The sequence below is a fragment of the Lissotriton helveticus genome, chromosome 8 (assembly GCF_964261635.1).
Source record: "Lissotriton helveticus chromosome 8, aLisHel1.1, whole genome shotgun sequence".
Taxonomy (NCBI): domain Eukaryota; kingdom Metazoa; phylum Chordata; class Amphibia; order Caudata; family Salamandridae; genus Lissotriton; species Lissotriton helveticus.
Window position 1 is genome coordinate 268,755,141 of NC_136069.1, and position 26,143 is coordinate 268,781,283.

A 26,143-nucleotide genomic window follows, 5' to 3' on the forward strand; every position below is an offset into this window, starting at 1 on the left:
TGCCTTTTATGTGATTAATGTTCTTATTGTGAAGATATTGACTCATTGTACCATTAGTAAGTTGCATCTGCTATTGTGATTTTCAGGCTTTCTAATTTCTGCGTATTGTTAATTCTTCATAACTATCTATGAGGCGTTACTAAATGTGTTGGTGTAACACATAATTTTGATTGGAAATGTATAATTTATTGCAGCTGTGATTAAATTGTGTACTGTATCTATACTTTCCCCACCCATCACTCTTGAGTTATGCCTTGTCAGCTTGGCCACCTCTGCCCGAGAGCTAAGAATGTAAGGCGAGTCTTATGTTTTTTGTGGACCTAATAGCTTAAGCAGTGGGTTCTAAGGACCCTTTTCTATTTAAGATATTGTAATAAAATGAATTCCACGCAGATAGGTGACATCTTTAAGATATGTATTGAACTGTTGAGATCCATAAACACAGCCCCACCATGAGCAGCCTACTAGCTGCTCAGCCCATCTTCCAACTGACAACACTCACAACAGGCACCCAAGCATTCAACTCATGTCAATCACGCCAACATTCGACACAGAACACTCACATCGGGTGAGCAGCTAGTATCAAGGTGAAGTTGAACACCATAAACCTAACATGAAGATACTACATTATATTCTCTCTTTACAAATTTAAAATTATTAAAACCATACTGAAAATGAACAACAACTATACACAAAATATACAGATGAAAACAATAGTCTAAAACCCAGGGGTAAATGGTAAAAACCACACCACGACAGGGAACAGACTAGACTAAGGAAGAGAAAAGGCTGAAAAGATAACCACAACCTAACACCATCCTCCTCCTTAAATAAAAAAATAATCATGAAGCGCAGGGCGACTTACACAAAAGAAACACATGTAGCGCAGGGCGACTTAAACAGAAAAATGCGTGAGGAACAGGGCGACTTGCACACAACAAAACAACATGAAGCGCAGGGTGACTTACACCGAACAACAGGTGAGGCGCAGGGCGGCTTACACACAACACAGAAAGACGTGAGGCGCAGGGCGGCTTACACACACACAGACAGAAACATGAGAGGTGCAGGGCGACTTACACACAAAGTGAAAGATGTGAGATGCAGGGCAACTTACACACACCAGACAAACATGTGAGGCGCAGGGCGACTTACACACAAAGTGAGAATGGGACAACACCCATGACTACACACCCTATGTAGGGATGTACCCTTGTGCATTTAATGGAGATAGCATCCATAACCCAACCTTGTGTAAGGGTTATGACAATAAACACGTGTGAATGGAAACTAACCCATGAGCCTACCTCTATGTAGAGGTCACAGAATGTGAAATGCATTAATGGGACTGTAACCCAAACTCATCCCTCATGTAAGGGATAAAACTGTGATGGGACTATTACCCAACCCCATCCCTCATGTAAAGGATACAACTTTGAATACCACCACCAAACACATGGACCACCCATCCCTAGAAAAACGTAATTCTGTGGCATCACGAAAAACTAAAATGTTGAATAGTTAAAACAAATGCAATTCCAATAAATGTAAAACATTACAAAACTGTGCCCATGCCGGTGATCGATTTATCACCCGAGTTGTGCAACTCTGGAAATACACTTGTATAGAGCACCCCCAAATACAGAACAACACTCTCACATTAGCAGAACTACACCTAGAGCTAAACATCATATCATATCCATGAAACGTGAGTGTTGAAGTCTTGAGTACCAAGGAAGTATCCATTTAAAAAGTCACATAGGTTTAGGTGAAAGAAGACACTACCAAAACGAAAAGCCACTCAAGAGCAAGCTTGTGTCAATTAGAATAACTACTACTTCATGCCTACAAACATTGTGTCATCAAACAGTGCTTAAAAGCATGTCCTGAGGCAAGCTGACATAAATGTAAATTTCCGTGAGACTCAAGGATCATAAACAGTACCAATCTTGAGTAGTGAGGAAACTGCATGAAAACCTGTCTAATAAAGGTCTTTGGCTGATTATACTTGTTGCTTGAAGTGATGATCTATGGGCTACGGCAGCTGTACTCTTGGATCTTGCGATGTGCCTGGTCATCTTCAAATTCTAGTAGCAAAAAGCAGGTACACACGGAGTAGAACTAGCATGTACGAAAACAGACAGTCACTGTGGCTCCTTCAAATTTCAATTAAACGTTTAGAAAAAAGCAAGAGGTTGGCAGGACTTGAGAAGAGACAGTCAGGGAACTGCGTGGCTTATAATATGTCTCCAGCCACAATATGGTGGCATGCTGTAACGCAAGCACCGGGTGGCTAAAGGCACATGCGTGCACCAAACAGTGCCGCGCAGCGTGTGCAGACATGGTGGAAATCAACTTCATCACAGTTAGAATTTTGCAATTCTCGTTGAAAAATCCACACGGGCACTTCAGATGGTGAACCTCGTGCTTGACCCATTTTTCTGATAAGAAAGAGAGCGCGTGCCTCCAATTGAAGGTTAGTGCGCGTGCACAACTTGACTCGTGCCATATTTTAAAATTCACAACTGAGGTTGAACTGCCATTTTAGCCACATCGCAAAAGTCCGAACCAAACTGCCGGTGACATGGTGGTAAAATCTTATTGACAAGAAACATTTCAAATATGCCGGTAAAATGTACTCACCGCGGCCATGCTCCACATGAAACCCTTAGCATTCCGTAGAAATAGAAACATACACAGAGAAGGAGAATTGTGCTAAATGCCACACACCACACGTGATGTACAGCAGCAAAATGTTCCTTTGATGCAACGTTGCCAAGTCCAATCCAAGCAGTTTAACTCAATGACAATGTAGAATGCATCGTAGACAAAATAACTTATCCAATGAAGCATGACCAAAAGCTAAATTCTCCCTGAAATGATATTGAGTTCGGTCGCGCAGAATTTCAGTCCCATGTTTTAAACGTGTATCTCTCACCCATCCAGTGCAAACAAAATGAAAATGCATATTAACAATGTCCATAAGAATGACTTTTGAACACCTATGCTGGAATTTACAGTCATCCACTCTATGTAGATGTTCCGGGGTGCCCGGGGACTCGAGAGGTAGACTGTCCTCTACTGTGCTAACCGGCAACTCAATGGAAGGAGAGGCACAGAACTTATATAGGCTTCTCAAAGAAGGTTTTATTTGGGTATAAGTCTTTCTCCTTCTGCTGGTGATGCGTTCTCTGGCGAACGCCGCAGGGTCGTAGGCCGGAGGGCGGGGTTGATCCAGTGTGACTCTAGAGATGGTTCCACACGTCCTCCGAACCAGGGGTCTCCGTATAAAAGAGAAGAAGACAGAGGTGGATCAGGACTATGTATACTGCTACACGCTAAGGGACCGGGAGTGAGGGAAACCCTTGCCACGTGGTATATACAGAGATCGTAGAAGGAGAGGAAGTGCTCGTGAGGGGGGGGATCAGGGGCACTTTACACTAGCTGTACGGGTCACTCTATAACAGGCGGGACTCGACTTCCCATCCACCCTGCCATACGACCCCGTACCTGTTCTAGCCACGCTCCTCCCGTGGGACCGTGGCGGGGCGGCTCGCAGATCTGTTGGCCTCCTGGCTTCTCCGTCTCCTCCGCTTTCCTCTGGCTAACGTCCTCCGTCTCCTCACAACGACTGCTCACACGCTCCTCTGCTCCTCGGCTCGCTTCTCAGGAAACGCTGTCCGCCGCTTCCTTGATCCGGGTCCCTTTTGACTCCGGCGCGTCATCCTCTGGGGGCGGGGCTACCCGTGCAGTGTCCAGCCCCTTAAAGGAATAGGCGTCGTCCAGGTCCGACGTCGGCCACCAGTATTCAGGGTCGCCGGTCCTCCAGTCCGAATCCACATCAGGGCCAGGCGGCTGGGGAGAGGGAACGGAGTCAGGTGAGATAGCGGGGTTGGACCACCAGTCCGTGGTCTGATCCCCTTCTAGGGGCCCCCGGCGACCCACCCCGTCACAGTAGATCTCTCAAAACTATGCAGCTTAATCTCCCACATGTAGTAGTCATGTGCGTTACACCACTTACACATTGACATCAAGTACCTTTTTGTAAGATGAATGGAGCATGTCCAGGCTGGGCAATGGTAGTTGGGGCAATCCATTGACCAGGACACTAGTGGGGCTGGCTTGCCTGTAGTAGCTCCATACTTGCTTCTTGTAGTTGCTGTAGTTTCTTTAAGTTCCTGTTGATTTTTGTAGTTCCTCTTGTTTGCAGTCCAGATTTATACAGCTTCGAAATCCTTTTATACGTTTAGGTCCCTTTACAGTCTTCGCCAAATATAATTAAATGAATTCCACGCAGATAGGTGACATCTTTAAGATATTTATTAAGTTGTTGAGATCCATAGTAACAGCCCCACCAGGAGCAGCCTGCTAGCTGCTCAGCCCATCTTCCAAATGACAACACTCACACCAGGCACCCAAGCATTCCACTGATGTCAATCACGCCAACATTCTACACAGAACACTCACACTGGCTGAGCAGCTAGTATCAAGTTAAAGTTGAACACCATAAACCTAACATGAAGATACTACAGCTACCCAAGTGATTACTGTTACTGCACACACCAGAGAACCAGCCCAACAGAGGGAATGACTGAGACTTATGGATATTTCAACGTGACATCAAAAAGGCTTCATTCTGGCGTGATCAGTAGTCACTTCCACCTGCCAGGACTTCCAAATCTGACACCATCAGGGACATCATGGCCAGAAATCTTCCTTTCCCCACTTTGTATGTTGATTTGCTATTTCCATTTGCATATCCTCTCTCTATCAGCTTAGGTTTCCATCTAGCATTCAAAGAGACCCATTGCCAATTCCCCATGAATCCCCCTGGGCCGATTACAAGAGTAACCTGCCTCAGCTTGATTACAAGATGTGGGATAAATCGGTGGAGCGCAAATCTTTCTCCCAGGTACCACACAATGTCAGGGTGGAACTCCTTTGCAAAATTGGAAATTACATGGAGAACTGGGTCCAGTATTCGTGATTATCCTAGAAATTCCTCATTTCTGCCAGTACCCTCCAAGGTACAACCGTCATCATTGATAATTTTTTCTCGATCCGCCTCTGACAATGGAGATGCCCTAGCAGTCAAAAATTCTGAAGTGGGACAAATGCTGGAGCATTCTTAATGGGGCTAAAAGGGTATGTTAGAATGCTAGACCAGTTAGGCGTTTGTTTAACATATTTGGTCTTATAAAAGAAGTGACAGCGGACATTCTTGTCATTATGAATGCTGTTGAGATTAAGCCTATGTGAATCATAATGAAAAGAAGCACTACAATGTGGTATGTTTATAGGAAATGTAACATAGTTTGTAAATGTGAAATAAACTTGCACCATGGTGGTGTTACACACCCCTCCCCCTCATACGAAAACTTCACAGTTGCGAACTACTATTATTTTAATTGTAAGTTACCCTTCTAGTTTCTTATGACTCTTTTTATTAAACTTTTCTGAAAATTAGTTTATCTTTCTCAGGTCTATTCACCAACATTTTTAAATATTTTCCTTAATGGCACACTGTTTCCTGTTTATTTCCTTATCGGAAAACGCAGGATTGTGAAAAGCTCAGATTCAATTAGCTTACTTATGTTAACTTATATAAACGCCCCACAAGTTACGGAAGTACACTGTTCAGAAGAGAAGATCACAATAACAGCTGTTTCATATGTCTAAAATATTTTTATACCTGCCCAGCGTAACCATGACTCCAATTTCCATCGTAGGTCTCTTTGACTTTTCTGTCACTTTCAACACCACTTAGCATGGGATAGTTATGAAAATAATATCTACTTAGGGTTTTACTGAACTGCTCTATTCTGCCTCTCCTCTCGTCTTATAGGCTCATTATACTCTGTCACCAGACACTAGTCCAGCTCTGCCTTCACCTTTCCATCTTTGAACATTCTCCAAAGCTTCACCCTTGACACGTGCTGCTTCTCTTCTACAGCTCTTTCCTAGGATATACTGCCTCTTCCTTTGAATTTGCCTACCACTTCTTGTCAGATGTCTGCTTCCAATCCCTTACCAATTTACTACCTCCTGACACATACCAGTGAATGGGCAGCTATTGTGTGCCCTCTGGTACCTGCAGAGTGTCTACTAGACTTCTGCAAAAGATCGTTATACAAGTTCTTCCTGTTTGCATTCAAATCAGTGAACAACCTTTTCCATCGCTACCTAGCTCAGACTGTCATCTCATACACCCACCACACCACTCTCATTGCCTACTCTTCACAGATTTTATTTTTCTTAACATTTTCTTTTAATTATTTCATTGTACTCCCCTGAAATGCAGCTAATTTAACAGGGCAAAGACATTTTAGATTTTTCCTGCAAGCTCTGTTTCACTGTTACATTTTGATTGTCTATATTTTCTTGCCATCCTTGTTTGTAATGGAAAGAAGAAATAAAAGCATAAAAACCCTCTGGAAAAATATTGACGATTAGCATTCCTGATGACTCTTATCTATACTATATACCTTCTCTAAAATAAAAAGATTTGGGAGCTATTCACAAAGTTGTAAACGTACCTGTGAGTAAATCTACACATATAAATGTACTCATACTTTTGAGTATCTTTACTACTTTTGGCTATTTACCCTTTCAGAGTGTGGAGTAACTCATGAATGTAGACTTACATGTTCCCACTTCCTGAATTTAGGGGGTGGAGCCAAATTTACAAATGTAAAGTTGCTACAAGTAACTTCTCACAGGTAGCAGAGGTCTCCGCCACCAGGGCAAAGATCTCTCTATGGTGAAGGATTGGAAAAAGTTAAAAAGTTTAGTAAACTTAAAAGTAAATTGGTGAGAACCTGTATTGTTAAATATTAATGCAAATAATTTTGAAAAACTATTTAGTATGAAGTACTTAACAAACACTCTAAAGCATTTACGTAATTTTAAATGTCATTATTTTTTACTGAATTAACTTCAAAATATTTTTCTTAAGATTTACATTAAAAATCTCACCTAAAGTATAAAATGTATGTAGATTATGTTTTAATTTTTTTTTTAATTATTTATTTTTTAGACTAGTTACATTATTGTTGAACATTTTAAAAAGGTTAGATATATTTTACATTTATTTATAAATGTAAAAATGGGTTAATTTAATGTAACATTTGTTCCGATGGGTTTAATTTTAAATCCCGGTCTCCATTATTTTCTATGGGAGGGTATTGTAATACCAGTGGCTGGCCATGTGTGGTGCAAAACTATCTCCAGGTCTTTGCAGGAGTACATTTACTACTGTTTGTGGTCTGCTTTGGCTGCAGTAATTATAGAAGAGCAGTTTGTGAACAGCAATGGTCTTACTCTTTTGTGGGTGAGTGCATGTCCCCTCTCTTAACCTCTCATTACTCTTTCCTAAAGCCCTCCCATTTGTTCATAAATATCCCCCATTTTACAGTTATTCCTCCCAGTCTTTCCACATTTACTGCTAAACATGTAGTTACTTGTGCAGAGATCTTTTCATTCAGGGCAGAGATCTCTGCACATAAAAGATAGGAGAGGCTGAGGCATAGACCTCTGCATGTATTTTAGTGAGTAGCATTTTGTAGTATGTTAGTAGTACTATTGTAGTGCTACTAAGGTACTACAAAATGCAGTTTGTAAATTGACCCCTTTGTGTTGCCTGCCTAGTATGCAGAATTTTCCAGAACCTCTTCTTAACTCAGTGAGTATGTCTTCATTAAGGTTATTCCACTTAATTTCCAGAAATGTAAATGTGTACAGACTATTACTCTATGTAGTCATTATTTGCTTTCTTCAGTTCCTATATGTGACTAAAAAGCTTGTATTTGTTTTTTTAAAAGAATACATTCAAGTTATTCTTTTTGGAGATACAGAGCATGTTGGCCTAAGTCACTAAAGTATCATGTTCTGAAGGGACTCCTCAAGTCCAACTCTTCTGAGGCATCGTCTCAAGTCTGACTGTGAAATAAAAGTTCTGTCTAATGAGGTAAAATTAAAATGAACTCAAATGAAATCTACAAAACAGTTTGTTAGCAAGTGAGTTCAGACAAAATGTTCAGTCTTGAAAAATCTCACACCAAGTGAGTTAGAGAAACAAGTCGACCTTCAGAAGAATGTTAAAACTTATACCTGCCTGTCTGTTACATCTACTCAGGGGGCCTACGGCTGCTAGAAAATCAATTAATATTAGCAGATTAATAAAGTATATATAAATAAAAGAGCAGAATGGTAAATGTTCGAATGTTCTGTATATTTGAAGGAATTTGAAATTGGAGACTAAAAATAAAATTGGTATCCTCAAATTGATTAGTGGGATTAGGGCAAGTATATCAGACAATCAATCAATCAATCAGGTCATTTGTAGAGCGCACTACTCACCCGTAGGGTCTCAAGGCGCTGGGTTGGGGGAGGGTGCCGTTACTGCTCGAACAGCCAGGTCTTGAGCTTCTTCCTGAAGGAGAGGTGGTCTTGGGTCAGGCGTAGGTCGGTCGGGAGTGAGTTCCAGGTCTTGGCGGCCAGGTAGGAGAAGGACCTTCCTCCTGTTGTCGCTCTTCGGATGCGGGGGACGGCGGCGAGGGCGTGGCTGGTTGATCTGAGGAGGCGCTTGGGAGTGTAGAAGTTGATCCGGTTGTTGAGGTAGCTCGGGCCTTGGTCGTGTAGGGCTTTGTGTGCGTGGGTGAGGAGACGGAAGGTGATTCTCTTGTTGACCGGGAGCCAATGCAGATCTCTCAGGTGTCCGGAGATGTGGTTGCGTCGGGGGATGTCGAGGATGAGCCTGGCCGAGGCGTTCTGAATCCGCTGGAGTCTCTTCTGGAGCTTGGCGGTGGTACTGGCGTAGAGGGCGTTGCCGTAGTCCAGTCGGCTGGTGACGAGGGCCTGGGTGACCGTCTTCCTCGTGTCGGTGGGGATCCACCGGAAGATCTTGCGTAGCATGCGCAGGATGTTGAAGCAAGACGAGGAGACGGCGTTTACTTGTCTGGTCATGGAGAGGGAGGAGTCCAGGATGAAGCCCAGGTTACGTGCGTGGTCCGTTGGTTTGGGTGCGGTGCCCAGGGCGGAGGGCCACCAGGAGTCGTCCCAGGCGGAGGGCGAGGCGCCCAGGATGAGGACCTCCGTCTTGTCCGAGTTCAGTTTCAGGCGGCTGGTCGTCATCCATTCGGCTACCTTTCTCATCCCTTCGTGCAGGTTGGCTCTGGCGGTGGCGGGGTCGTTGGTCAGGGAGAGGATCAGCTGGGTGTCGTCGGCGTAGGAGATTATGTTGAGGTTGTGTTGGTGTGCGATGGCCGCGAGGGGGCTCATGTAGACGTTGAAGAGGGTGGGGCTCAGTGAGGATCCTTGAGGGACGCCGCAGATGACTTCGGTGGCCTCTGACTTGTACGGTGGTAGGCGGACTCTCTGTGTTCTTCCGTCGAGGAAGGAGATGATCCATTCTAGTGCCTTGTCCTGGATTCCGATGTTGCCAAGGCGCTGTACTAGTGTGCGGTGGCAGACAGTGTCGAAGGCCGCGGAGAGGTCTAGGAGGATGAGGGCCGCTGTTTCTCCGTTGTCCATCAGAGTTCGTATGTCATCGGTGGCAGCGATGAGGGCGGTCTCGGTGCTGTGGTTCGTCCGGAAGCCCGACTGTGAGGGGTCGAGGGATCCGTTCGTCTCGAGGAAGGCTGCCAGCTGTTTGTTGACGGTCTTCTCGATGACTTTGGCCGGGAACGGGAGGAGCGAGATGGGACGGTAGTTCTTGAGGTCGGTGGGGTCTGCTGTGGGTTTCTTGAGAAGAGCGCTGAGTTTGGCGTGCTTCCAGCTCTCAGGGAAGGTGGCGGTGTCGAAGGAAGTGTTGATGATGTCCCGCAGGTGGGGTGCGATGACAGCGTCGGCCTTGTTGAAGACGTGGTGAGGGCAGGGGTCAGTCGGAGATCCGGAGTGGATGGAGTTCATTGTGCGGATGGTGTCTTCGGTGTTGATCGGAGTCCAGGTGCGGAGGGTGGTGGTGGGTGGCGTTGTTGCGGTTGTGGCTTGCGTTGGTTGGTTGCTGAAGCTGTTGTGTATGTCCGCGATCTTGTTGTGGAAGTAGGAGGCGAGGGAGTATATAGTAGTATATAGTATGGGTGATGGGTTGCCTCAGTTGAATGTAAAAAAGGTCCATCTTCCCATTAAAATTGTTACTATTTTTCTTTTTATATTTGTGATTAAAAATAAATATTTCATCATTTGTTTGTTTGATGAGTGCTAGTTTCTGTATTTTTGTATATTGTTTTGAGGTTGAAATTATTCAGAACTCAAAAATGTAAGTACCACTGGCCTAGGGTGCTGTTTGCACATCACTACTTACATAAGGCTGTGGACCAGAGACCTTGGCTTTCACTTGGAAAGTGGAGGGTGTGAGAGAGTGGGCAACTATTACTCACCTCTACCACATGCAGGCACTCAAAGCAGCACCAAGAATGAGAAACCTAGACTGACAGCTGAGCAAAACCTGCTATGCTTTTCGTGAGTGTGTAAGGGTTCAAACGAAATACTTGTATTGTATGCTCTCATGCAGTCCAAAAAAAGGACTCAAGTGTTGGAAGGTGGTTTATTAGTAGGTGTAGGTAGGTACCTACCACTAGTAATAAGGCCATAATCGCAATGAAAAGTCCAGTCAAGGTCTCAATAAATTACTCTCTTACTCAACCCTTTGTAGCTGACTGCAAGCAGGAAGGCTAAATTTAGGAGATAGGTGTGTAAAGCATTTAAATACACCAATACATCAAAAAGGTAAGCCACAACACACAATAAAAATCCTATACTAGTTTATAGCAATAGGAAATATTTGTATGATTAATATTACACCAAAACTACAAAACTCTAATGTAGGGAACTAGAGATATGATTTTGTAAAGAATAAAAACGTTATAGTGCCCGAAAGCCAAAAGTGCCACTATGGAACATCTGGTCTCGCTTGACCAGGAGAAAGTCAAAGTTTCAGGCCAACCCAGAGGGTGCGCAGGTTAGATACAGTGAGCGGTAGGGCCCGGTCAAATTTTTACCTTCTGACTTGGTCTCTTTTTTGGAGCTATTATTCTCCACATCGAGCGAGGCTCCTAGGAAGGCCAGCTTTGGTTTCGATGATGGCAGCTTGGTCCAGTGGGGGACCTCTGAGAACTCTTGAAGTCTCGCTGATGGCAAAAAGCTCCAGAACTTCAGTGGGACTAGCCTGGATTTCAAGCCGGGTCATGGTGCTATGTCATCGGCTTGACTCTCAACGAGGTGCCGGTCATCTTATGCAGCCTTTTGGTCAAAATACTCCAAATTATCTTAGACTTCTGGGGATGCCTCCAGAAGGTCCTTCCGGGGTTCTAAAGTTTCCACAACACCAATGCAAGGTTCCAGAATCTCTGAGTTGCTCCTTGGGATGATGGGACTACAGTTCTCACAATGCACCTGGCCAACTCCTTTAAAGTCCAGCTGAAGGTGGTCAGCTGGTCTCTTCTTGCTGGAGATGGTGCAGGTGGAGCTCTTTGAACCTGTTGTTTTCAGGGAGTCCACTCCTTAAACTTTCAGAGCAAGGCAAATTCCTTCTTTTACTGCAGTTCCAAAGTGTGCAGCAGATGCCATCATTCAGAGTGCAATCCTTTTGGCGCAGGCCAGGGTTCCAGTAGGGCAGTCCTTCTTCTTCTTGTTTCTTCAGGCAAGGATCTGAGTTGCTGGTAAAATTCACCCATGTTTATCCAGGATTCTGAGGTTACAAGCAGGGCACAGCCGTGACCAATGGGGTGCAGGGTGCCACCCACAGGTAGGACAACTTCCTCTAAAGTGTAGCATATTCTTGTCCCAGAAAACACTGTTAATTAAAATCCAAAATGGAGATAATCTCGCCTGGAGCTTAGGGTCTAGCGAACCCAACCTACTGGCGTGGCTAACATTCCCTAACAAACCCCTTCCAGCCCTCTGCTAATTCAGTCACTGGGGCTCCCATCTGGCTGAGGGTGCAGGAAGTGGGGCTGGGTCTGTGCCCTGTCCTAAGTGTGTTTTGCTCTTTGAAAACCAATTTAGCTGCTCAGCCCCCTTTCTGCGATTTGCTCTGCCACTGCAGATCTCCTCCCACCAGATATCTCTGTATTTCCATTCAGATCTCTTCGCATCTCATCAGAGCAGCTAGGTTCAGCCTATCCAAGGCTGGCCAATAAGCAGAGGCCAGTCTAAAGCTGGATTTAGGCATATCAGAAAAGCAAGTTCGATAACTTATTTTCTGTCATAGTTATAATATATCTAACTTTGGCAAGTTGTCGGTTTTATTTTATTATTTAGACACTTTGAAGTACTTATTAGCTCACTCCTGCCAATAGTTAGACTTTATTAAAGTTTCATAAAAAAAACATCTCATGTTAGCCTAAGGAGCAAATGTATTGCAATGGAGAAAAAACTAAATTGTCATTGTTTTCCCTCATCAGAGCATATAAAACATATTTTATTATGTCCCTGCTTATAGTTACAAGGCACACTACCCCTGGGACACCTAGGGGAAACCTAGGGGTGACTTTTATGTAAAAATAAAACAGTTTAAGACTTTGGAAGTACCTTTAATTTCAAAAGTTGAATTTGGATATAATTTTAATTTAAAAGCAGCCTACCCTACCATATACTAGGGGCTTAGAGGTAGGTTGTCATTTCAGTTGTAATTACATCTAATTACCATACACCTTTTAAACAGCGCACTGACCCTGGGTCTGGTCAGTAGAGCCCAGGGAACAATCGGAGTCAGTAACCAACCGTATCAGTAAAAAAATGGGGGTGATCTGGGCAAAAAGGATGATACCAGGTTTCGACTTTCCACTCTAGGGCCAGGTCTTTTTATAGATATTGCTTTACGTGACATTACACTGGGCTCACTCCATGCCTTGAGTCTTTATTTCTTAGTAACATTTCGATAAAGCTGACTCAAAGGTCTTCCCCCTTGTGCTAAACTGCAAATTTAAGGTTAGGTTTCACGCATCTGCTCAATTTCTCAAGTTGGAAGACTGCAGTGTGGCAAATAGAGTCAGTCGAACTTCCAATCTGGAGAATTATTAAACAGAATAAAATCCAAGCTGGTCTTTATCAAAACATTGCTTTGGACAGATTACCAAATCATCATTCCAATCTGAAAACATACACAGTTGGTAGAATTCTTACAATTACTAAAATAAAATCGAAATGGTAAGAATATGTTCATAAGAATTGGGCAAACGATATTGGAAAGCCAGCACAATACAGGTCGCATCAGTCTGTCTTCTAAGTCTTCTATGACATAGAAATAGAAAAAAGGATAAGAAATCACATTCGAAAAAGGATAGGGGACAGTACTGGTTTGTGGGAATAGGAAAAGAACATGAGGGTGAGGGATGTTGTTTGAGGGGGAGGCCAGAAGAGGCTGGCAGATCAATTGTCTGGAGGGAGGAGATTGGTGAATGAGGAAGAGGAGAAATTGATGTGGAAGGAGGAAATGAAAGGAGAGACATAAATAAAGGCAGTAGTTAAAAGAAATCAGGTAGTTGGGCTCTATATTGTAAAGATATGGGCCAGATTACAAGTACCGGTGCTACTTATCGCACCTGGTAAATAACGATGCCCTGGGGTTAGGTATTTATTGGGTGAAATAACTAGCACCTATTGCGAGTTATTGGGAAATAACAGGCAGATTTTGGTGTCTGTTAGAACTGGGGGTCTCTAGTTGGCAGAGGTAGGTACCACTGTCCAAATAGGGACTCTTGCTTCTCGTCTGGGTAAGGAGGAAAACACTCTTTAGATAACCTCTGCTCACCCCCTTGGTAGCTTGGCACAAGCAGTCAGGCTTATCCAAAAGCAATGTGTAAATTATTTGTACCAACACTCACAGTAACACAGTGAAAACACCACAAACTGATTGCACAACAGTTTAGAAAAATAAAGGTATTTAATCTAAACTACACAAGACCAAAACGACAAAAATCCAAAATACACAGTTCAAGAATATGGTTGCACGAGGAGCCAAGATGGCGATGAGGACGGACGTGTAGTCTCTCGGCTCCTCGATCCTTTGTTCCTCGCGACGATATCCTGAGCTTTCTCCTGCCGTGGCATACTAGCGGGAGGACGGCGTGTGAGCGCTGAATTGCCTGTTGCTCCCCCGAGGTCCCTGCCTGCCTCAGTACCCGCTGTATTTGGAGCGATTTGCGGACTTTGTTTCTCCCCTGTTACCGGAGCACAGGCTGAGATCCGGACATGGCGACCACCGGAGCTGCGAGGGGTCCTGTATGCGGAGCGAGCCCGGCGCCCTGATTGATGCTGCTGTCGGCTAAGGGGCTGTGCCTGCCCTAAATTGTGTGCCTGCTGACCGGGGTTTTTCACTGGTGCTTCTGCTGCCGGGATCTACAGGTGAGAGGCGCCGAGCCCCCTCCCGTGGCGGCCGGCGTCTGCATACCGTAGCCTCCCCACAAGCCTGCTCCTGTTCCTTTTTGCCTGCGTGTGGCTTCTATGACGACCTAAGTCCCTCTTGCTTTGGGATATTTGCGCCCACGCGCCCCGATATATTCCCCGGTGGGGCGGCTGAGATGGCGGGTCCGGCTGCACTGCTTGCCAACGTTACCCCGGACTACACCTGGATTGAGCTGCGGGACCCCGGGCGCTGTACTGTTTTGGTGGCCGCGCCTGTGACTGTGGAACGGATGGAACGTCCGGCCGTTCTGACGTTTGGCTCTATTCTTGCTGCCATCGACAACTTGCGGGCAGAAATGCGTGGAGGCTTTCTGTCGCTGTGCGAGAGACTTGAGGCTGTCGCGCCCGGGGTGATTCGTGCCCCGCGGGCTTGCTTTTCTCAGTGTCCCGCTTTGCCTCTCCTGACCCATGATCGGGCTATTTTGTTGCCGCATGAGTGCTCCGCACTTCATCTCTCCGGCAGTGTTGGTGACCGCGATTTCATGCCCGCTTTCTCCGCCAGCGCTACACTGTTTCCACCTCCATCGGAGCTCGTACTTTCTGCCAAGGTTATGCTGCCTTCGGGACTAGCGACGCAGACACAGCGTTTACATCGTCTGCCTGCCCACGCTCCGATTGCCCCGCTTCTGACTCTGATTATTTTGCACAATTGGGGGTACCTGTTGACACTAATCCGTGGGGTTCATGGATCTGGTCGGGAATGGACCCGTCCATTTTGTCTTCGAACAACAACTCCCTGCAGAGAGCGGCCATCTTGTTCCTTTGTTCTGCCCGTGGAGGTTGCCCCACGGGGGTTTTGGCTGGGGAGACGTGTGCGGACTGGCCAGGGGTAGCGGACTCCCTTGGTGCATGGTACATTCCTGGCTGGCGAGGTCTCGGACTGAAGCGTTTCCTTACAGTGTGCTACTGTGAAGCTCTTTGTTCTATATTATGCCTGTAGCTCACTGCTTATGCTGGTCCACATGAGGGGATATAATTACTTGGGCTGATGGACGGGTGGGGATTCAGGATGAGACGTCTTTTAAGTGTGTACTGATGTGACACCTGTGCTCTCTCTACCTTCTTTTGTTCTGTATACTCTTTATTCTTGTTACGATATATAGGGTAGGAGAGGTTGCATGGTTGGGGTGTCCGAGAGATTTGGTATCCGGTTGGCTCCTCCCCCTCTTTTCTTCTTATTGGGAGTTATAGACTAGATTGCTCTCTTCTTACTCCCTATATCTTAGAAGTCATCTATGTTCTTTCCTTTTTCTTCTCTCTTCTTATTCTATATTTCGGGTTTATTGGGCGACAGACACACTGCTGGGGGGGGGTAGGCCATAGCCTCTGCATGCGTGTAGGGTGGGGGTTGAGGGATGGGTTTTGAGTTTGGTTTCGGTTTCTATGGTACCTTTTTTTGCTTTCTTTCTTTTTGCCTTTGTTTTTCCTTCTTAATTTCTCTTGGGTCCGTGTTTGGGATAGTTGGTGGGTGGGGGGTGATGAGCACTGTTTATGACGTTGATTGCTATAATCCTGCGTGTACTTTCAGAACCGCTCTGCCGCCTATGTGACTTACTCCTGACTTTCATGACTACATGATAGTGTTGTGATTACTATTAAGCCATGCCTACTCGGACTTGACTCTTTTGATTTCTTCGTTTATGCCACGATGGCGGCTGTAGGCCTTCCTACCCGCCGGAAAATGTAAAACAAACCTTTAATAATCCTGAGACGCAGTACCGCTATGATTTACAGTGTAACTCTTAACTGCTTGCTTTTCGTGACAAACTGTTACTGTGTCGCCGTGTTGCATGCGTTGGTGCATTGACTGTATCCGTGGCCGGCCGGTTGGTTATGGGCCCGTATTTGTTCATTTTTGATGCACAATAAAGGTTTAAAAAAAAAAAAAAGAATATGGTTGCAAAAGAGTTCTTAAGGTTGCGTTAAAATAATCCACAGTTGTGTGAAAAGTTCACAGTTGCGTCACATTTAGCCAACAGTACCTTTTTAAATACGAAAAAGTTCCAAAGCAGAAGCTGGTGCGGTGGAAAACAAGCGATGCGTTGCTCCTGAGACCCTGGGGAGGCGATGCGACAACCCCGCTGCAGCAGCGGGCGTGTTGTGACGGTCTGTATGGGGAGGAAGGCGGACTTGTATGGATTCCGGTGTGTAGGTTCCGTAGGATGTTTTCTCTCGCAAAGGCATGATGCGATGATCTCTGGAGTTGCGACGATCTCCGGGGCGACGATGCGTGGACCAGCGGTGATCTCTCCCTCGCAGCTCCTCGATGTGATGGCTTCTGTGATGACACTCGCAGCGACGTGATGCGGTCCGCAAGCAAACGGTGCGGCGATCTCACCCAGCGACGACAGGTTCTGCAACGGCACTCGCAGCAATGGTAATCTTCCCGCACTGGTCTGGTGCGTCCCGCAAACGAAGGATGCGACAGCTCTGGCAGCGGCAACAGGCGCTGCGACGAGCTCGACATTCGTAGCTGCGGGAATTTCCTCGCACTGTCGGGGATGCGCTCCGCAAGCGAGCAATGCGACGAAACTTGCAGAAAGTCGTTAAATACTTGGTTTCCAGCTTCCCAACACAGGTACAACTTCTAGAGGCACCACACATGGGCCACGCACTCCAGGAAGGACAGAACTCTCTCAGTAGAGTTCAGGGAAGCTGGGGGTGAAGTCCTTTTGTTCCTGGGACTTCAGAACAGGGAGCCAGCTCTCTCTCAGGCCCTTGGAGATTCCGTCAAGACAGAGGAAACAGCACCAACCAAAGTCCTTCCCCTCTCCTTGGCAGCAAAGCAACAGCAGGTCAGTCCAGCAGAGCAACAGCAGGACAGTCTTCCTTCTTCAGTTTCAGCTTTCTCCTTGGCAGAGGTTCCGTCTTGATTCCATGATGATCTAATTTTCTGTAGTCAGGGGTCCTGTACTTATACCCCTAAAAGTCTTTGTTCCCTTTGTGCAGGAGGGCTCTGAGCCTGGTCTGAACCAGTTCTGGGTGTTCCTTGAGCACCTTGTTTTCCTGGCTTCTCCTTTCCTTTCAGAGTGAGGGGCAGGGTCGTCAACCGCCCAGCAGGAGGTGGAGCCAGCATTGTGGAAGGAAGGCACAGCCCTATTCAGGGCCAGATGCTATCTCCTCCCACCACTCAAGTTGCAAATGCAGTCATTCCGCCTAGGGCTGACCCAGCCAGCCTCTTGGGGGCTCCCCAGCCCCTGTCACTCTCAAACCAGACAGTCAATTCACAAACAGGCCAAGGCACACAGAAGGGTCAGACAAGAGAACAGCTACTTTCTAAAAGTGCTGTTCTCAAACACAGGATTTAAAAACAACATTTCCTGAAAGATGTGTTATTAAATTCTGAGTTCAGGGATACCAGACTTTTATGTCCTATCTTGCTCTTATGGGAAGATATGCTGGTAGCCACTGTAGCCAGCATCCCCCATGATAGCCTATGGAGCAAGATAGCCTTGCAGCAGTGAAAAACTAAAATGGCTGTAAGTCACTACCAGAGCATATCACCTGCACAAGTACATGCTCTACCTTTCACATACACTGCACCCTGCCCAGGGGGGTGGGTACCTTGGGCCTTCCATAGGGGTGACCAGTGTGCACAGAAAGGGATGGGTTAGGCCTAGTCAGTGGGGACACTGACCAGGAGGACATGGCAGTTCACAGACTGCACACAGGCACTGTGGTGGCAGGCCTGAGACACCATTTTAGGTCTACTCATGTGGGTGGCACAATCAGTGCTGCAGGCCCACTAGTAGCATTTGTATCACCAGCCCTGGCACACTTAGTGCACTTTACTGGGGACTTCTTGGTGATAAAAATATGCCAATCATGTATAGCCAATTATAATAACAATTTACACCGAGAGCATATGCACTTTAGCACTGATCAGCAGTGGTAAAGTGCTGAGAGTCCTATTGCCAACAGCCACAGGTCAGGAAAAATAAGGGAGGAAGAAGCAAAAAGTTTGGGGATAACCCTGCAAAAAAGGCCAGTTCCAACAGTGTCATACCAAAATCCGCATGATACGGTAAATACTGTACACATTTAGATTTTTTGACCAAACCAATAGTTTTCAGATGCATTAAATAAAACCAAACAAGTAATTCCGTCCTGTCCGTAAACAGAGGTTTATGCACAGGCCAGAATTAACCGCCCAACTCATAATCAGGGCCTGGGTGGCAGAGGAGGATAAAAATCTGATAGCATGCGGGGTTCCACTGTACATATGAAAACAGCAACATTTGTGAAACATGTTATCTGATGGAATGGATTTGTCTAAACTGACAACTGGTGAAAGGGAACATGGGCAGGACTTCCTTGTGACAATTGCATCCTGTTGGAACTGGCGTTTTTTGCAGGGTTATCCACAGACTTTTTGCCTTCCTCCTGTATATTTTCTGATCTGTTTTTGTTGTTTTTAATTACTCTGGGCACATTACTACTGCTGATCAGTGCTAAAGTCCATGTGCTCTCTATGGAAACTTGGAAAGATTGGTGTACACCTGTTTGGTATATTTAATTTACCTGTAATTCCCTTGTACAGTGGTATCACATATACACAAGGAATGTAAATTAAATACTACTAGTGGGCCTGCAGCACTGCTTGCGCTACCCACTGAAGTAGCCTCTCAAACCTGTCTCAGGCCTCTGACGGTGCAGGGCATGCGTACGCAGTTTACTGCCGAATTGACGTGGCATGTAAAGTGTTTGCCCCGTCTGAAACTCCCCTTTTACTACCTATACTTCACCCCTAAGTTAGGACCTGGGTAGCACCTATGAGCAGGGTGCTGTGTAGGTAAAAGGTAGTTCATGTGCCTTAGCTGTGTGGCATGTCCTGGTAGTGACAAACAGCCTATTTGGTTTCTCACTGCTGTGAAGCTGCCCTCTCATTGGTTTGCATTGGGAATTCCCTGAAATGAGATTCAGTGGTAATTTCTGATATAAAGGAGTAGCTTGACCATGTTTGATATGTTTGGAATAGTAATAATAAATCCTGCTTATTGGTGAAAGCAGGTTTATTTTTACTATTTTAGAAATGCCACTTTTAGAAGTGGGCTTTTCTGTGCGCTAATGACTCTTTGTGCCCTGCCTGGTTGTTTATTCACCGTCTGGTTTAGACTGAAAGGAAAAGGGGATATGCATTCACTCTAGGCAGTCACAAGGGGGTTGAGGTGTGTCCTGCCTTTCCTCTGTGACTCAGCACTGGGTTGAATAGACATTGGCTGCACTTAGAGTGGTGGGAAGAGTTTCCCTTGCACCTGAAAAGGCCTGGTCTGCATTTAGAGGGGTGGGAGGAGTTGCACCTGCACCTGAATAGGGCTGTACCTGACTTTCACAATGCTGTCTCTGCCCCCCTGTAGTGTGTCTGGAGCCAGGGCTTGGGATTAAATGGGGGGTGTTGTGCACTTCTGAAAGTTGTTTGAAGTGCCCCCAGAACAAAGTCTTTTGGACTATAAGTACAGGGACTGTGATCCCCTGATTTAGAGACATTGCATGGGAATTGTAAACAGATGCTGCTGGCTCTACATGCTACCAGAGGACTGCTCGACGGCCAGGAGGAACCGCCTTGGGACTTGATTGCTCAGGAGTGAAGACCTGCTGACTGCTGGGCTGAAAGAAGGACTGCCAGTTTGCTCTGCCACCCTTGTACTGGCCTATCCGTCTGAACCCTGCTGTTGTGTGCCCAGTGCTCTCCCATGAGTGCTGCTGTGCCCGCTGGTCCTTACAATCTCGAACGCATGGTGAAGCACTTCATCTTTGTGTGACTGAAAACCTTTCTGTGCTTTGTGGTGGGGGAAGGCTCCCCCTGTGCAGCTACTGGGCTGAAATTCTTGTTTGAGGCCTTTTATGCCCTGGAAGGGAAGAGCAGGGGCAGCTAAATCGGTGGCCAACCCAGCGCTGTGGGATCTTCACCGAATCACCGCGAATAACCGGCACTGAGCCCTTCCAGATGGTCCGGAGCAGAAGCACCCCCCATCACACCAACCGCCCAAGAAGCACCGAACAAGAATGGCAACTCGTTGGTGGCCAGCACAGCACCACGTTAGTCAGGCTGCCCTGTGAAGGGAAGCCGCAGAGGGCATTCCCTGCAAGCCGGGAACAGGAACCCAGCCCGCTGCACCGAACCACCGAGCAGTGGCGTAGCAAGAGGGTGTGGGGGTGGTGGCCTCCCCCTTACCTGTGGCCGCCATGGGCAGAATCGCCAGCACACCCCCGCTCTTACCTGCACCTGTCACGGATTTGCCAGCACCCTCTCCCTCTCACATATGGCATCACAGGGCAGCAAAAGCAGGGGCCGCACATGCGGCCTAACATCTAGCTACGCCACTTCCGCCAGGTCGTGCTCCACTGTACGGAGCCAGTACCTCGAGTCTCCCACCTTGGAGACCAGATGGAGGTCTCCCAGAGTGGCAATGGTGTCCTGCCTGAGGGCCCCATGCTCCTTTCTTCTTCCCCGCCATTCAGCATCACTGGGGACCAGCAGCAGGTGCCCCACACACTCGTGGGCAGCTGCACTTACACAAACTTACATTCGAGGGGGGACCTAGTGAGGTTTCCCATGCTCCCTGCAGTATAGGTGCCCTACCATCAGACATACTGAGAGGGGGCTGAGGAGCCGCAACTGCTGTCCCAGTCCTGTGGGACCAGGTCTGATGAACATTGTTGATTCACGTAAGCCTCCTTGCTTTGCTCAGTCCCGAAGGGCTGTCATTTACTGGCACTTGAGCGCCCGTTGTGCAAGGCAAATTACTGCATTCCCTTTTGTAGGTGGGAAGGTGGCCCAGGAGTCTACGTGTGGGGAACAGATTTACCATAAAACCCATAATAGGAGCGCAGGTGCCGCTCTTGGTGTTGTTTATTGTAATGCATGGTAATGTGGATCTGCTGGGAGTAATTCTGCTGTGTTTTGCAATCCCTAGCTGCTTGGTGCCCATGCCCGGACGTGATGATTTATGCTGTGTATACCTTGCATTTATCAGGATAACAGCCATTATTTGAGAAGTTGCTTTTATGTGCACAGTGATGGTGTTATGCATAATGTTGATATGATGTGCACCCTATAAGTATTTACTTGAGCAGACTGTTAGGTGTATGACAATTGCCTTCTGGTAAAGTGATTTTATGATCTATGTGACGTCATGACAAGTGTCTAGTGGATCAGTGATTTATGTGATTATGGTCTAAAATTGTTTTATGTACAATACAAAGGATATTTTTGTATAACCTTGTGTGGAGTCTCTTTTTTGTGGTGTGCCTAGTGTGTCACTGCTGTGTGTGTGTGTTGTGGAAATGCTTTACACATTGCCTCTGAGATAAGCCTGACTGCTCTGCCAAGCTACCAAGGGGGTGAGCAGGGGTTATCTTGGATGTGTAACTCCCTTGCCCTGACTAGAGTGGTGAGTTCTGCCTGTCTTCGGTGCATACCCTAGCCAACCAGAAACCCCATTTCTAGCATATTCTGATAAAAAAATGAGTATTGACATAGCTTACCCTTCAAAGAAGAATATCCTGCAGGGTATTGCCAATGATTGTTATTGTCTTCTTTATCACTTGGGAATATATGAAACTTGTGGTATTTTAAATAATATATTCATATATTTCTTTTACTTTGCTGTAGGTTATTCAATACTTCAAGCTATTATGGAAAAAGCAGGACAAAATGGTTGGCAAGTCAGCGCCATATGTGTGGAGAATTTCAACGATGCAAGCTACAGGCGGCTTTTGGAAGACTTGGACCGAAGACAAGAAAATAAGTTTGTAATAGACTGTGAAGTGGAAAGACTTCAGAACATCTTAGAACAGGTGATTTTTGTTTTTTGTGGGCAAAATAATCTGAACAATGAGGTTCCTAATGCAACAATTTCTGGCCAATAAGACCCTTTCTGCACAAAATGCAGCCAATTAAGTCTGATGGAAATGGTTTCTCTTTGTTTATATTATGTAGATCTCTTTGTGTGCAATATTGGACTCAAAATCACACTAGGTATACAGATTAGCGTGACTGATGCGCAAGGGTTCTATAAACTACATACAAATACAGCCACCAAGCGATTGCATGAGTTTCCATCCATAGGAAAATTCTGTATGATCCAACAGAGAAGTTAAGGCTCCATGATCAAAGGAGGTAGCGTGTACAGCCTCCTAGTGCCATGCATCCAGACATTGCATGCCAAGGAGTGTGGGCCACGCGTGAGCCACCTAACCCTACTTACTTCTTCAGCGGAACACCAGTGTCATTAGAGAAGGGAGGGCCTTGCCAGGAGGCCTGCAGAGACTTTGTACAGGATGGAGTAAGAGCATGAATTTGCCTTCCCAGTGCCACCACTACTGCCTCCTGGAGCGGTGTGGCATTGGGTGGTACTAGAGGCAGTGCTTTTAATGGGCCGGTACTTCTTTACTGCCCTAGAGAGTACTGGTACTCATAAAAAGGTAGGCTCATTAGCTGCGCTGGTGAGCAGTAGTGGAACGTGTCTCTAGAAGCCAAGGCGCCGTTTCTGTAGCCTGAGCCCCAGCTGAGCTATCCAGCAGGGCTTATTTGAATAATGTCCGGGTGCTCACCATCAGGCTGTGTTAGACCGAGCAGGGGCCAGTCAGGCCCTGTGCTGTCAATCACATTCACACTATACTGTGCTTTCCTGCATGCACGGGAATCATGTCAGTCCCCTGGCACTGGCAAACAAGCTACAGCCAGTCCGGCCCTGATGGCGATTAAAAAAGCCATGATAGGTGAAAAGAAAAGATGGCTTTTATCATACCTGAGTCTTTTGTGTTTCTGCTATGTTTGTATGTAAGCCTGCTTTTGTAAGAAAAAAGTGAAAGAAAGAGAGAGAGAATCAAGACACTCTCAGGAGGTATTTTAAAGAAAATGTGTGGCATTTTGTTAGAACATGTCTGGTATGCGACAGAGATTCATAAATAATGTAAGATGGAGGGTTGGTGGGCGGGTGGGTGAGTGGATGAGTGAGTGGATGGATGAGTGAGCAAGGGTGGATGTATAGATGGATGGATGAATAGATGGATGGATGAGTGAAAAGAATGCATGGGTGAAAGAGGGTGGATGATTGCATAAAAGGGCAGATGATGGGTGGATAAGTGAAAGATTGGATGGATGAATGAAAGGTAGCGAGGATGTATGAAAGGGTGGATGATGGATGAGTGAAAGAAGGGATTAAGTGAAAGGGTGGATGGAATAAATAAGTGAAAGGGTCGATGGATGGATGAGCAAAAGGATAGATGGATGAGGGAAAGGGTGGATAAAGAGATGGATTAGTTAAAGGATGAATGGATAGGTTTGGAGATGGATTTATGGATGGATGGATAGGTTTAGATATGAAGGGTGGGTAGAGGAAATGGTGAAAAACTGAATGATTGATGAAAGACTAAAGAGACGATAGAATGTAAAAGTTAAATGGTGGATATCATCAGGTAAATGGTAGGATGAAAGGATGAATGGATATGCCTAGAAATACTCCCGAGGCGGAAGCCGGGAGCTGTTGCACTCTGTACCTTGTACTTTTAAATTGATATTGTTTGGCAATTTGCTCACTTTTTAAAACATCGCCGTTTATCCTTGCCGCACTCACCCTCTCCCACTCAGCTGATTAGGTGCTGAGTTGCTGCATGACCACGGAGGCTGCCGAGGGAATCGAGCGGCCATCTTGGGAGTCAGGCAGGTTGGCGGGCTACTCTTTTCCTCCCGCTCAGCGCTCTCATCAAAGAAGGGCTAACGCGCAGGCGCCAATCCTAGAAATACTCCTGAGGCGGAAGCCGGGAGCTATTGCACTCTGTACCTTGCACTTTTAAATTGATATTGTTTGGCAATTTGCTCATCTTTTAAAACATCGCCATTTATCCTTGCCGCACTCACCCTCTCCCACTCAACCGGTTAGGCGCTGAGTTGCTGCATGACCACGGAGGCTGCCGGGGGAATCAAGCGGCCATCTTGGGAGTCAAGCAGGGTGGCGGGCTAGTCTTTTCCTCGCGCTCAGCGCTCTCATAAAAGAAGGGCTAACGCGCAGGCGCCAATCCTAGAAATACTCCTGAGGCAGAAGCCGGGAGCTTTTGCATTCTGTACCTTGTACTTTCAAATTGATATTGTTTGGCAATTTGCTCACTTTTTAAAACATCGTCGTTTATCCTTGCCGCACTCACCCTCTCCCACTCAGCCGATTAGGCGCTGAGTTGCTGCATGACCACGGAGGCTGCCGGGGGAATCGAGCGGCCATCTTGGGAGTCAGGCAGGGTGGCGGGTTAGTCTTTTCCTCGTGCTCAGCACTCACATAAAAGAAAACGGGCATGCTTCCGCGCAGCGGACGCGTGCAGCGGGCACACCGGCGGCGCGCCAAAGGCAAGCCCGTCTGCGCCCGTCCGAGCCCGCACGAGCCCAGAGGCCACGGACCCTGCTCAAAATCAGGTAGATTCTACCTATCCTACTCAGATATCATACTCCTCTGATACATTATATAACATTAGAGCTGCAGAATCAGCCAAACAACGCCCAAACATTATCTGCCTAAAGAAGTTCCCTAGTATACTGGAAGGCCCTGTAGCCTGCAGACACTGCTCCTATCAGAGCGATCTGCTTGTATCTCATGCGCCACCAGTCCGGCCTCTGACAGTTAATCCTACTGAGGGCCCCTCCTATATTTTATGTAATGTGCGCTCCTTAGCCAAACACCCTTTCGAAATCCGGGACCTGATGACCTCACATTCCCCTGAGATCTGTTTCCTTACGGAAACCTGGTTGAACGCCTCTAACAATCCCATCATTAATATAGCTATCCCTGATAACTATAAGTTCCTCCATCTTGACCGGGTGGGAAAAACAGGAGGTGGTGTAGCCATCGCCTTTAAGAATAGGCATTTTTATAGTCACTTTATCGCCTACGAAAGTTGGAATGGAGCTTCAGTCTACCGGCCTCCCGGCCCAAGAACCGATTTTACGGATAAACTTGTTGCCTATATAGTCATTCACGCCCTTGCATCAAACAAATTCTTGATGTTGGGCGACTTCAATTTTCACTGTGAATTACACACAACACAGGAGGTAAATAAACTTCTTTCTGGTCTGGAGCAGCTTGGTCCTACCCAAAGAGTCAATAGCCCAACACACTTGGCGGGCCATACATTGGACTTAATCTTCTCCAACGTTGACCATGTGTCCTGTGACCCCCCGTGGCCCCTTACCTGGGCGGACCACTCTATGATAAAGTTTTCCATCCCTAGCCTTTGCCCCAAAAGCATACCTCAGACTGCGAGCAGGAAACACTTAAACCATAGACCCTGGTGTAATTTCTCGTCAGAGGCCTTCGAAAAAGTATTCCATGTTGAACCGCAAACAAACGAACTAGAAGTCTCAAAAATGCTGGCCGCCTTTAATACGGCATTTGTGAAAGCCTTAGACCTGACAATCCCAATAAAAAACAATCCTGGCCCAACCCCAAACCGAATCTCAGCACAGTGGTACTCCACAGAATTAAGGCAGAAAAAATCCTCATGCAAACAACTAGAGAGACGCTGGCGAGTGAGTAAAACCTCCCAGAATAGACTGGTGTACAAACAAGACCTGGCTAGTTACCATCATAACCTAAAGTCAGCAAGACGCCTGTATAATCTGAATCAAATTGAGCATTCTAGCAATTCCTCTAAAGCTCTCTTTGACATTGTCAGAGACTTTGTCTCACCCCAAGTGTGCCAACAAACTCCCCTGGAATCCCAAGAATTTTGTAACTCCCTGGCT

The 26,143-nt window shown here is 46.3% G+C and overlaps 1 protein-coding gene across 6 annotated transcripts in view; it reads left to right on the plus strand.

The window, feature by feature from the left end:
- The window catches only part of GRIA4 (glutamate ionotropic receptor AMPA type subunit 4), a 933,658-nt gene that overhangs the window by 674,836 nt on the left and 232,679 nt on the right, over positions 1-26,143 (plus strand). For all 6 annotated transcript variants that reach the window (XR_013599810.1, XM_078657023.1, XM_078657022.1 and 3 more), the window contains exon 4: positions 22,022-22,206. Coding sequence is in view for 5 of the 6 variants with exons in the window: in XM_078657023.1 (XP_078513149.1) it covers positions 22,022-22,206 (185 nt within the window). In the remaining variant the exon portion in view is untranslated. The remainder of the gene's footprint in view (positions 1-22,021; positions 22,207-26,143) is intronic.